Source organism: Protopterus annectens, chromosome 3.part0 (assembly GCF_019279795.1).
Source record: "Protopterus annectens isolate FY-2018-M chromosome 3.part0, PAN1.0, whole genome shotgun sequence".
In the NCBI taxonomy this organism is placed as follows: Eukaryota; Metazoa; Chordata; order Ceratodontiformes; family Protopteridae; genus Protopterus; species Protopterus annectens.
In genome coordinates, this window is record NC_056731.1 from 635,898,929 (window position 1) to 635,913,195 (window position 14,267).

The following is a 14,267-nucleotide window of genomic DNA, read 5'->3' on the forward strand; positions in this document are numbered from 1 at the left end:
CCTGCTTGGACTGCAGGTTAGAGAATTCCAGGAAAACATTTGCTGATCACTGGAATACACAGTCCTCTACATGACCAGTTTTGTATCTCCCTAAGTCTTCACTCGTGCAGTCTTGTATTGGCCCACATAAAGAACTTTATGGTGCTGGATATAAAATCCAGCTGCTGCCTCTCCTACACGAAGAAGGATAATTTCCTGTAGTATTTAGTCACTCAGATGGCATGAAAATGTATACTGACTGCAGGATTTTATTTTCCATCTGATGGTTAACTACTCACTGAAGAATGCTGAATTCAGAGCTCACTCTGTGATGGGAATAACATCCCGACAGTGTTAGCTTCAGAAATGGTTCCTTAGCAAGCATCTGCTTAGTGGGAATGGAACTGGATTATTTTTTTTTCTCCTTAGTTCTTTCACCAAACATCGTCTTGACCATGACTCTAGGAATTGGGTCTGTTTTGGTGCTTTTCTTTCTGACATCCTGGTGATTCCTTAGTTGGGCTGAATCCCAAAAACTAAAATTTTCAAGGAGAGCTCTCCTAAATCAAATGATTCAGTAAGGTAGTATCTGTTGCCTCTAATATTCATGAGCTTCCTAGGTAGCTTTGTTTATACCCTTCAGTGGGTTATCTGCTTGATCTAGCCTTCACTCTAGGAGTTCCCTGTAAGTTGAGTGACTCTATTCTTCTTAACAGCATAAAGGTTAAATCTTGATTTGTAGGACTTTTTTGTCCAGGAAGGCAAGCTTGGCAGACTCTGGTTGAACAGGTGTATGCGTGTGGCACTTAAAATCATGATGGTTGCATGACTGTGAGCATGGCATCTTGTAACTTTTTCGTAATTCATATTGTAGACTTAACACAGTGAAAGAACCATCAGAGCATCCTTGTGTAGATGAACCGATAATGTAAGAATATATCTGTTACATTAAGTAAAGAAAAAAAAATCCCTTTATTTCTCTAATAATTCTTTAATATGTTTCTTTCAGGGAAAACGTGTTAAGTGACTTTGAAATAGATGTGGAAGTATACAGTTTGGTATGTATAATTCCTTGTCAGTGTAAATAGCTGTCTGATTTAAACTCTGCCAAGTTTCAGCATTTAATTGTAAACATTTCTAGGTGCAGAAGCGAGATTGTACAGCTGCTGACAAGAAGAAGAAGGCGAACAAATCTAAGGTCAGAAGATTTCATACATTTTGTTTAAAGTACTCTAATTGCTGCAAATCAGTTCTTGGATTCAATGTCCTCTTGCAGGTGAAATTGTGATATTCTTTAAAGGTCTGGTGAGTATGTAGTCCAATGTAATACTTGATCTCTCTTTTACATGGATCTCACAGTGGGGAAATAGCTGGGATGTCCTTCTGAGATCCCTCAGTTTAGGAAATTTGTTTCATTGTCTAGCTGTTGCTGTTAAGGAGACCTAACTGCCCACAGGTGTGTGCCAAGCAACAAGAGTGCACTTGGCCCAGCAATCCACACCTCCTGCTCAATCTCCTGTTCTTTTTTAGCATTTTGGATCTTTATTCAGACATAAGGAAACTTCCTACATATGCCAAAGAAATGTAGGTAAAGTGTACCCAAAGTAATCCAGTCATCAGCCAGGGCTGCTAGCACAGATGTACGAACTCTCCTTTCTGCTAAGATAGGATATGATGCAGGAATTCCACAGCTTTAACCATGCTAGTTAGCTCTGGAGTGAGAATAAACTTGAGACCTTCTTAAAGGCACATATGATGGCTGGGTAGGAGGGAGGTCAGCAAAGGCCATGTGTTATCCCAGCAGGAGTCTTAAATGGAAGGTAAAGCCTTAGCACAGTAGACCAGGAATCTGGCAAAGCTTTTTTTCTACTATAGCATAACCTTTGTCCTCTGCTCTTGACTACTGAGGGGTGTTAAGTTCATTTCTTTTGTCAGCTGATGATTGAGAAGGTATAAAGAAAGATGCTTTTTTGGCAAAAACCCTGTGAAGGTAAATCTTTAGGTTGCACTGGACCTGTTGTACTACAGCACATTGCCCACAGGTGCTTCCAAAGTGGACATTCAAGTCCAATTACTTGTTCCCAGGGTCAGCACTGAAGACCAGGGGGTTGTACTCTTCCCTCCTTCACTTGCTGGCTCATTGGTAAAAGCCTGTGACTTCTGCTAATTCTCCTGTATCTAGTAGGCCAACATTCACTCCTGTCATGTTGGGCTTGAATTCACCCCTCCTGTGGTGGAACATGAACAAACAGAAGCATGGGCTTGCATAGTATATTCTGATGTTGGCATTGGGCCATGAGCAGGCCTCTGAAGAGCCATTTGCATATGCTGTCTCTTCCCTTCCCAATAGGGTCCCATCACAAGCTGTCAGCATGCACTTGTAGCTTTTGCTCTGAGAGCAGGATGTGCTGAAGTTGTTTCCCCTCATGTTAGTTTCAGGAAGATGGACCCTCTGGATTTGAAAGATCCAAAAGTCTTGTCTCAAAGGTAAATTATGATACATCCAAACCCTAGAATGACCTTTAGTCCCACTTTTTTCTCCAAAGCAACTCTTACCATTATCTTAGGAAGAAGGATGAGGAGTCTCTGCTCAAGAGTGTATTTTTTCTGGACAATGGTAGCAGTTGCATATATTGACCCTGTCCACTTCTACCAACAACAAAAAAAAGATTCCCCGTCTAAACGCCAAGATGAGTGGCAGGCTGTATCATAGCTAAGAGGGGTCCTTCAACATTTCACTTGTCTAGTTATGGTATAAATTAATAAATATCATGCTCTACAAACATCTAATGGCAGATCTTACCTGATTTTTTGGCCCTATAAAGGTCTCTGTGACTACAACACTTTGTCACCTTACCTCCTGATAAGAAATCTAAGGCTATGAACCTGGTAGCCATACTTCTCAACTTGCAGACATTGAAAAAGGTACAAAGGGCCTTGAAAAGTAGGTGTATCCAGCCAAAAATATGGACATCTAATTAGTACAACATTTGAGCACCAGGTGACACACAAGTCTTTCTGCTTCCATTAGTAAAGTAGGATCCAACTCAGAAACGTGTTTAAAAAAACAGAGCAACAAAATAATAGAAAATATGAGCACAAAGTAGCAATATAAAATCTGAACTGTATTCAGAGTTCTATAACGCACTATCATTATTACTTCTGAAATGAGTAATATAAAATACATCTCTTCTTTCTTTACATTCTTGGTGCCACTTGTATGTTGGTCATGTAGTGTGATTTTCTGTGTACTATATTGCTTCAAAAATCATGTGTGATGAGGATTCAGAAAATATTGTGAGGAGTAACGCATCACGCCAGAGAATAGGAACATACCTCCAAAAATAGTACATGTCTCCTCCAAAATGGGGGCAGTTAAGAGATCTGATTTTTATTCCCTGACAATTTAAGGCCTGAGAGGTACAATTAGGTTTTAGATGTCCAAATTCCAGTCAAAGACTTTGGTTCAAAACCTTATTTAGTTCTCTGATTCTGGGTATAGGGCGTTTGTCGAAGTTTCTTAATACCACACACACACACACACACACACACACACACACACACACATACACACACACAGACGGACAGAGAGACACACAGACGGACAGAGAGACACACAGACGGACAGAGACACACACACACAGACACACACAGACAAGGTTTTCAGTTAACTTACTATAGCTTTGCTGGGCCTTTGTGTCAGAAACATCTTTCTTGTTTTAGTGTTAGATAACCTAGTCTCCTTGATTTAAAAAAATAAATAAATTGTATGATTATACTGGATGTTTTTTTTTCCCAGGATAAGTATTTGACATGTTTACTTGGTCTGGGAACTGAGGACCTGAAGGAAAGGAAGCAGATGTTGACCACAGGAATAGTCTCTAAATTCCATGAGCTACTACTTCATGTAGACTAGCCCAGCTCCCAAAGAAGAATTCTCATAAGCAAAGTAGACCACCAAGCATTCAGCACTTTTGCTTTTTTTGTGGCTCCTACAATGTATATAGGAGGCATACTTCTCAAGCAGTCTCCACAGCAGTCATTGTCTCTCAGACGTCCCTGTAGGAAGCTTTTCCTCTTATTTTCCACAATTTGGAGAACCTTCATACAAGGCAAATAAATGGGTTTTGCACATCTTTCAAAAGCTGTCTTTTGAGAGCTTAGGATCGCCATCATGAGTTTTTCTAAGTCTGTCAGTTTCTGTGGATTTTCTGAAATAGTTAGATTTTTTTTTTGGATTTATCATAGCACCTCTTTCAGCTTTGAGTTCATCACTCCACAAATGATAAAAGGTATGCCTGTTTGTCTGATCCTTGATAGGTATAATTTCAGTAGGTGCACGCAGTGTACCAAGATCTGGGTAGTGACTTTCCAAGCCGTCATAGCAGTCTGAGCATTATCGCTTTGCATGCTGGACGCTTGTTTGGCACATCTTTATTCAGGAGCCTTTTTCTCTAGGTTATCACCACTTCATTACAAGATGCTGTTCTTTGGCTTGTTTTCCACCTTCCAAGTTTTTGCCATATTGTGGCTGTGGTGTTCAGAGGTCTTGGAAGAGGGCCAGTTCCCATAATTAAGTGACTGGTTCCTGCGGGTGTTATTTCATGGCTTACTAGCAGAAGCTAGTTGCAGTGTCTAGGAATTCACCATGAAATGGAGGATATCTGTGGTTTTTAGACTTATATTTGCTTCACAGGGGTTTAAGGAGGGACATCCTGTGGTACCTCTTCCATCTATTTGATGAGATGGACTTGACATACTAAATGGGAGAGTAGAGGTGGATGAAAACTTGCTCTTTTCTGCAACTGTTGAGCTTGATGGCAGCAAACCTCTTCATGTTCCCCTATAGCTCACTTCTGGATGAATGGTTCCCACTGGATTATGGGTGGCTTGGTTGTAGTCACTGTACTCTGACTCTCTTCTTTGACTTGGAAAGCTGACCGTATATGCCCTGAAGTGGAAGATTGTTTCCTTTCATCTTTGTGGAATGTTACTATTCTTGTCATTAAACCAATTACATGTTATAAAAACTGGTGCGTCTGTGTTGGGTTAGCGAGGCCTGGTGAGGGTTCTTTATGGTGCGCAGGTAAATTCTCCTGGTAAGGTCAAACATAGTCATTATATGTTATGTAAAGAAACACTGTTGGACTCTGCTGCTCTGAAACGGAGAGGATATGCAGATCTGGCTGTACACCACTACAGCATCTCCCATCAAGTAGATCACATTCATAAACAACCCTTTCCCATTTTCTGCATGGGGTCAGAGTGCAGTGCTAACTGCCACCATCTCTCTATTCATTGCCACATTCCTGCCTTCTAAACTCATGCCTGACTGCCACATGTTTGTCACACAATCCAGCCACCTCTTTGCTGGATGCCCTCATTTCCCCTTGGCTTCTTCCTGTCTGTCCAAAATCTTCACCAGATGGTCTTCTGCTTTTCTGCACATTTGTCTGAACCATTGTAATCTGTTCTCTTTGTTCTTTTCAGCAGTTGGAGCTACTTTTGTCCTCCTGTCATCTGTCCCACAGTGTGCATCCTACTACCCATCTCTGGCACTTCATTTCCATCACCTCTGGCTTCCTCATCTGCTCCGCCTTTACTGCCCAGGTTTCTGTACCATACAGTAGTACTTGGAATACACCTTACTTTTCAGCTTCTTTAGCATTCTTCTGTAATGCACTACCCCTGACACTCTATGCAGTTTGGCTGCAACCCCTCTTGATTCTAGCTTTGACGTCTTCATTCAGACTTCCCTTTTCCTTAAGCACCTCTCCCAGATACTTGAAGCTGTTACCCTGTTCCACTATTTTCCTTTCTACCTCAATTCTCAGATTCTTCTGAATTCCCCAATTTGCTGCCATTACCACTGTCTTATCTGTACTTAGTTTCATCCCCTGTGCCTTAAGTTTTGCATTCCATTCCCCCTATCCTCTGCTGACGTTCTTGTTCAGAGTCTGCTTGTAATGCCACATGCTCTGCATCCAGTAACTTTGTTCTGTCCCCTCCGACCTGTTTGCTAATGTAATCCATCACCAATATGAATAGCAGTGGTCTTGAAGCTGAACCCTGATGCACACCCACTCCCACTGGGAGCTCCTCTTTGAAGCAACTAGTCTACTAATGTTCACATTCCAGAGTCAATAAATATTGTGGTAGACCATTTATATTGCAGTTATTCACTGGAACTGAGACGTGGAGGTCTATGCATAGTGATTCAGGCTTTGTTGCACTCTGGAGATTGACCAGGTGGCCAGAAGGACGGTGCTGTCCATGTAGCATGCATTGGAGAGTGGGCAAGTAGGTACCATGTCTTTAGAAAGAAGAGGAAAGTAAGTCTGAATTCCCATTGACTTTTGTACATTTCAGCTATGTTCAGGAAAGACAAAACTACTTATGTCATCTCTTTGTGACCAAAGACATGCGTGGCTTCATATAGCCAAGTTCTTGATGGTATTGACATGCCTTATCCATGCCAAGGAAGTTCATTATGGTTTGGTTGAGGGATTAACTCTTCTCTTGCAGTCTACTTGCTCCATTTAGACCCCTTGGGACTTTTCTCCATGAGCCTCCGCTGAAAATGGACTCCTACTCGGTCAGACTTTCATGATAATCAAATATCAGTAAATTGATTAATTCCACTTAGCTTTCCATCTGTGTTTGTTGGAGTTGGAGGCTGCCTGAAAAACCTGTAAGCTAGTAAGTGATTCCACTCAATGGAAAAGGTCCTGTTTTTGGATATAAAATTATCAGCATCCACTCTCTGTGAATGTCTGTAGGTGTTTTACCTTTCTTCTACACCTGTGTAATTTGTGGCCAAGTTATTTTCGTGGTCATAGTGCATGAATCTGTCAATTTAAATGCATCCTGTCTTTTGTAGGCAGCAGAATTGTGATGCGTCATTGTCCATCTCTCAAGTCTTTCATTAAATCTCCTTTACATGTTCATCACACTGTTGCAGTAGTCTAGTTATACGGGTTATATCCTGCTAAGCATGTAACAGCCTGCCATCCTCCAAAGTACCACAGCAACTGCCATGCTTCTAAACTCACTCCTCTTCAGATGAGCTGACTAAAAGATCAAGTTGGGTGCCAAGTCCATCAGAGCTTTCCTGCTGCCAAAGAGCATTCTTCATGCAGACTTTTGAGGATCAGTGATCTGCTAATGCTGTACAGTTCTGGGCAGATAAGTTCCCTTTTGGGGGCAGGGGGCTTCCCACTTTACTTTTTGGGGCAAAAATTGTACTTTTCTATAGTTTGAAAGATTATTGTGTAGAAAGAGTTTTTAATGGCTGTTGTCACTTTCAATTACTTTTAAGCTGGAACTTCACTTTTTTTGCTTTTGTGCTTAAAAGTTGTTACAAATAATTTTGAAGTACATTTTCTGAGGTAAACGTTATTTTACTTTTGGAGGCTGTGGTAAGTGTTTAAATTGCTTTTTATTCAGGTGAAATGCTACTTTTTGTTTTGTTTTTGTTACTACTTCCCGTGGAATCTGACATCTTTTTTGGCTTAACCATAGAGCAACCTATCAGTTCCTCAGTCTTGCCTTCCAGCCACAAAAAGACTAAACAACCTTTGCCACCACAGCAGGCTGCTGAAGTGCCTCGTCAGCCAATAGGTGACTCTGCTTAGCCTAAAACTAGTTCCTCAGACTATTTATCTCTTTCCCTGGCTCCTTTTTGTACTTTCCCTACAGCCACATGGATTAGGTAGGTCCCCTGCAACTATTTATTTTAAAACGTCTTCATTAACATTACACACAGCATAGTAACAAGAATACACATTTAGTCATAAGAGAAAAAACATTACAACAATTTTTTTTCATTTGCACACATTGTACATATTGGATTTTAACATTCCATAAATTGCTCAAATTCTGGCTTCCCTGAAGTAGCACTCTTGAATGTTATTCTATGTGACAGATTACATTTACTTATATGTAGCTTACTGCTTCCCTTTTCTAAAAATCCCACTTCCACTTTTGAGTCCTTTGCAATATTCAGTAATTCTGTTAGTTGATTTTGTGTATGATTTTCATTTCCTAGGAATTGCTTTTTTGGCAGCTAATAGCCTTAAACGTAGTAAGGCCTTACTGTCTAGGCAATTTTGTTTCTATATCCCAGCTCAAAAGAATCCATTCCTTAGTTACAGTATTTTGTAAGCCGGCATTTCTGACAAAATAACCCTGTAGAAAATTTCTTGGATATCTAACTTGCTACATTCCTAAAAAAAAAGTTTCCAGTTTTACCACAATCCAAACTTCTGCTTTGCTTTATCCCACTCTGATTTTCCATCCCTAGTTATTTGCTCCCATTATTTGGTTCCTTTTCTAAATTTTTACAATAAATTCCAACCCCTTCTTGCACATTTTCTATGTCCCTACTTACTCAGCCCTATTGATAAAATCTCCTCTTCATTCCCGTATTGGCTTGGCTCTCAAAATATTTTCTGCTGCTTTTTACGTATATTCTGTATTCTTACAGTTCTTAAGTGCCTGTACCCAAAATGTATTCTGTCCTTATTTTGTGAACCAATTAAGGTGTGGGAACATAGTTTACTGGTATAGCCCTTGCTTTATCCTCATTTATTCTATATTCTGAAAATAAATTAAAAGTCACTCGATATTCCAAAACACTGAAATATCCTTTTCTGGATTTATAAAGTACAAAATAGTATCTGCAAATAAGGCTATTTTTTGAATACCATAAAAATGTACCCTTGACTGAGTGTCTTTTATTGTCTTTGCCATGGCTGTAAGTATATGGCAAATAAATAACAAAGGCAAAGTAGGACACCCCTACTTAGTTCACTATTCAAGCACATCTGGTCAGTAAGGAGCCCTACCACTTTTTCTTACCTTTGACAATTCATATATCTTTCTAATTAACTAATTGTTCTATCAAGAAACGCATGCCGTCTTAACCCTAATCAAAAATAATCCCAGCTAACTCTGCCAAATAATGCTGGAGGATCTTGATGCAGAGAAGATGTGTTTCATTGCACTCTGCTTCACTTTGAATCATCATTGTTCGCTTAATGTTGTCAAATGTTTGTCTTCCTTCCTCAAAACCTTATTGATCCATATTTATTAGGTATGGAAATATTGTAGCCATTTCCATAGCTTTTTAATCCTGATTCAAACTTAAAACTGGTCTATATGAAGTTGGATTTAAATGGTCTTTGCCCTCTTTAATACAGCACAACTGTTTTCTTCCAAGATGCTGATACTGTCCCTCCTTTTAAAATAGTTAAACATAGCCTTCCAGATCTTTCACTTTTAAGAGTGAAGACTTTGAATGTCATAATGATTATAGGTTCATAGGTAGATACTAGGCTATCTGCCCGAAGGCATTTATAAGCCTAGCCAGAATGTGTTGGCTTTTGCCACCCTCTAGATTAGTTCCCTGTGCCTCTGTCTAGCAGAGCCACTGAAGTGATCCCCGGGGTAAACTTGGTTTCCCATCCACTCGTCAAAGTTTCTCTTGAAGAGTGCTAGCAGGGAGCTCTGCCTAATGTAGACTGGAATCTTGTTCCAAAGCATGGAAAGTCTCTGGGACAGGAGTCTATCCCTCCAGCATGTCCTATTTATTGTTGTGGTGAGGTTTAGATCCCTAGAGCGTGTGGCTCGAGGGGATAAGGTTTTCTTTAGGTGGAGCATGTCCATCAGTTTTGGGTTGGACATGGCCTTATATGTCAAGCCGAGATCACCTCTGAGAAGGCGGTATGCAACCAAGTACAGCTGGAGTTTCTTCAGTCGAGTTGCATAGGGCATCTGTTTGAGGCCAGTGATACTCTTGATGAGGTACTTCTGTGGTCTTTCCAGCTGTTGCAGGTGTCTTGTAAGGTACATCCCAAATGGGGCATTGTACTCTATGATGGGTCTGATGAGTGATGAGTAGAGGGGCACAATGACCTCTTTTGATCTGGATGCAAACCCTTTTGTGATTAGGTGGGCCACATAGAAGGATTTTCTAATCACTTTGGCAGTGTGATTATCAAAGGCGAAATTACTATCTACTTGGGTCCCCAGATCCCTTATTACGTTTTCCATATTTAGGGGACTACCACCTATGTGGTAGTTTGTAGGTACTTTATTTCCAAAGGGAATAACTATGCACTTTTTGGCATTTAGCTTGAGGCCATGATTTTGACACCAGGTATCCGTTTCAGTGAGACCCTTTTGGAGGATGTCTGTGTCAGCCGGTGAGTCAGTTATAGCCCCTAGTTTGCAGTCGTCTGCGAACTTGGTCAACCATAGTCCTCCTGTGCTTGTCTGTACCTCGGAGAAGTATATGCCGAACAGGAGGGGTCCTATGACTGAGTCCTGGGGAATGCCACTTGTAACCGATTGAGAATCAGACCTAGCTCCCGCAATTCTTACCATGTGGGTTCTGTCTGTGACCCAATTGGCAGCCCATCTTGTGACATAGGGGTAGGTTCAGGCTGGTGAGCTCGTCTATAATACTCAAATGGGGAATGGTGTCGAAGGCCTTTGCAAGGTCTAGGTAGGCTGTGTGTACCACCTTTCCCCCGTCTATAGCCTTGGTAACTTTCTCAAAGAAGTCCACCAGGTTAAGGAGGCATGATCTGCCCTTAACAAAGCTGAACTGGGTAGGGTCCAGTTTTTGGAGGTTCCCAATGTCTCTGTTAATGAGTTCCATGATGATGCGCTCCATAGCCTTGCAGACCAAGTTAGTCAGGCTTATAGGGCAATAGTTCTCGGGGTCTGTTGTTTCTCCACCTTTGTGGAGCGGAATAACTGTTGCTGTGCACCACTCTATGGGTACGTAGCCTGTGGAGAGGCCGAGTTTGAACAGTGTGTTTAGGTGAGGGGTTAATTTGTCTTTGAGCTCATGTAGGACGCAGTCCAGTCCCATTGATGCTGTGTTTTTGGCTTTGGAGAGGGCTATTTTAACCTGAGTGTCTGTGATTTCAGGGGCTCTACATTCTTCTGGTATGGTTATGGGCCCTTTTGGGGGTGAGAGGGGGGTGAAGTTTGCACTGAACCTGCCTGCCAGGATGTTGGCAATATCGGTTGGTTCAGTGTATTTTGTGCCATTCTGCACCAACTCCGAGCAGATCTGAGCATTGCTACTTAGATTGTTGACATAGCTAAAGAATGCCTTGTGGTTATCTTTGGAGTCCTGGGCAAGTTTTCTTTCAAATCTCGCCTTGGGTGATTTTATGAGAGATTGTAGTTTCTTGCTGATACTGATCATGGATGTCTTCCCTTCTTGGGGTTTTACTCTTTTCTGTACTAGTTTCCTCCTAATTGTATAGCTTGTTTATGGCAGGGGTCCACCAGACTGGTTTCCTTTTCTTGGAGGAGTGAGTCTTGGTTTTGCTTGGGATAGCACGATCCATGCATTCTTGTAGGTGCCTGTAGAATGCATTAGTAAAGGATTTTGCAGCTTGGACAGCATTATCCTTTAGTATATGGGGGCTTTGAAACTTTCCATCTCCGTCTTAAGTAATGTGAAGTTTGCTTTTGAAAAGTTTTTTACGGTGGTTTCCTTGCCCGGGGGTGGGGGCGGAATGTGGATATCCAAAGTGAATTGTTTATGGTCCAATCTAACCAGCGAGGGGTTGACCTCTGGTGTGGAACACCGGTCATCCATGTTGGTGATGACCAGGTCCAATATGTTGTCACCTCTGGTGGGAGTGTTGACCAGTTGTTCCAGGACATTTGAGTTTATAAATTCTAGGAAATGTTGGGCAAGGGAGTTAGTACTTCCCAGTTAATGTTTGGGTAGTTGAAATCACCCAATATTAGGGTGTTTGGTAGGACCTTTATGTTACCCAGTGTTTCCAGAAATGCAGAATGGGCGCCATGTGACATGGTGGTTGATGTGTAGCAAGCTACAGTTTGAATTGCAGTTTTGCTCGTTGTTAGTTGCACGTGGATAATCTCTGAAGCATTGTACTGTGCCACTAACCTAGAGGTTGTGGGTATCCTTGATGAATATGGATACTCCCCCGCCTTTTGTATTTCGGTCCAGGTTCCGTGGCCGAAATTTATGGTACGAGTTGTAGCCTGGTAGTGCTAGAGTACTCTCTGGAGCCTTAAACCAGGATGTTCGTGTTTCAGTGTTGTAGTCATTACATTTGGGTAATCTGCTGGCAGGTTGCCCTCAGTCGGCCTGATTAACAAAGTCTTGGGTCCTGCATCAGTTGCTGTCTCTTTCATGACGTCAGGTCGTCGGGAGTATAAAACATGCAGCCGACGCCATTACATCAGTCTTTCTTGTTGCGCGGTACCCGAAGCAGAAGCAGTTCACAAGTGCCAGTCGGCCGATCCCTGAAATTTTCGTTTTCGAGTTTAAGAAACGAAGTCTTCAACTAAAAGCGAAGTACCCATTTGGGGAAACTTTTTCTTGCTTCTTACCGATGTCAGTAAAAGTTAATAATTGCTTTACTTGTGGGAAGCAAATACCTCATAAGGATTTTCATTTGTACTGTATTCCTTGGGTAGGCCCTGATCATAACGTGCCATGTTGTCGGTTGTGCGCTATATTTAATCAACACCCTATTAAATGTCGGTACATTTTTGCTTCTAAATATTTTGGCTCACGATTTAACTATCCAGAAATGACATCTGTTAGCAATCAGACTACCGGAATACCTAAAAAATGCAAAGAAGACAGGCCGTTGAGGTCCAAAACTGAAGACGACGCTTCTCCTAAGCCAGTCGCTAGTTCGCCGGTACTCAGTGAGGCACATTCGCAGCCCCTGATGCCAGCTACTTTTGATTCGCAGGCCTCTACCGAGACCCATTCGGAGTCCGGTATGCCGCAAGATGCTTCAAGTATTGAACGCGGATGTTTCTACCTTAGATGGGTCCAGAGCCGCTGTGCAGGCACTGGCTTCTGAGGGTGTTTTCAGGCCTAAAGATTTGTATATTAAACAGATGCCATCTTCAAAACTAAGGCCAAAATCTATTTCTGTGTCTAAAAAACTGACTCTTGGGCCACGTGTGCAGGCCCCTTTGCCTAAAAAACAAATGATCAAACTGGCTGAAGATTTAATTACCTTGATCAGGGGTAGACAACCCCCTCCTGCTAAGAGGCCTAGCCAAGACATTGATTATGAATCTTCTGATCAGGATTCTATTTCTTCTAATTCTTCTACTGAACAGGATTTGTCCATACCTACTTATGAGGACTCTGACGCAGAAGATTCCATTCCTTTTGCTTCTCCCCGAGGATTTCTCTTTTGGAGAAACTTTACATACCTTAAGGGAACATTTCCACTGGGAAAGTCGGGATTTTTCTGAATCTAAAAAGAGACTTGGGGATTTTCTTTTTCTTCCTCAGCATAGGCCTTTGGCTATACGTCCTGTTCTAGACATTGTTGATGTTTTTTTCAGAATCTAGTATGACTCCTGATTCTCTGCCTCCGGCTCCTAGTTTCATAGTTTAGTACTAGGCTATCTGCCCTGGGGCATTTGTAAGCCTAGCCATAGTGATGTGGCTTTCGCCACCCCATGAAATGGTACAAAAATGCACAGAATAGATTTAGAATACTGTGCCTCTGTCTAGTAGTGACACAATGAAGGTCCCCTTATATAATAGAATTAGTTTACTGTGCCCCTGTCTAGTAGTGACACAGATGTGACCCCTGGGGTAAAGTTACGATCTCCCATCCACTCATCAAGATTTCTCTTGGAGAGTCAGTGAGGGGCTCTGCCTAACATGAACTGGGATCTTGTTGCAAAGCATGGGAAGCCTTTGGGTTATGAATCTATCCCTCCAGCATGTCCTATTCATACTTGTGCCGAGGTTTAAGTCTTTAGCTCTCGTGGTCCTGATGGATTTGGATTTTTTGAGGTGGAGCATGTCCATCAGTTCCTGATTGGACATGGCCTTGTACGTCAGGCAGAGATCACCTCTGAGCAGGCGGTATGCTACTGAATAGAGCTGGAGTTTCTTTAGTCTGGCAGAATAAGACATATGTTGGAGACCCTTGATCCTCTTGGTGAGGTACTTTTGTGGTCTCTCCAGCTGTTACAAATGCCGGGTGAGGTACATACCAGATGGGGCATTGTACTCAATCATGGGTCTGATGAGGGAGGAGTATAGGGGTACAATGACATCCTTGGATCTGGATGTGAATCCCTTCATGATGAGGTGTGCAAGGTAGAATGTTTTCTAACCACTTTGGCAACGTGGGTGTCAAATGAGAGGTCGCTGTCGACTTGGGTCCCTAGGTCTCTGATTACTTTTTCCATACTCAGTGGGTTGCTGTCTATGTGATAATTTGTGGGTACTTTGTTTTTCCCAAAGGGGA

General features: G+C 41.9%; 1 protein-coding gene across 1 annotated transcript in view; it reads left to right on the plus strand.

The window, feature by feature from the left end:
* LOC122796501 (anillin-like) overlaps positions 1-14,267 on the plus strand; it is a gene marked incomplete at its 5' end in the record, with an annotated part of 1,089,678 nt that overhangs the window by 709,245 nt on the left and 366,166 nt on the right. Inside the window, 2 exon segments of the mRNA XM_044065033.1 lie at positions 989-1,037; positions 1,121-1,177. Of these exon segments, the coding sequence (XP_043920968.1) occupies positions 989-1,037; positions 1,121-1,177 (106 nt within the window).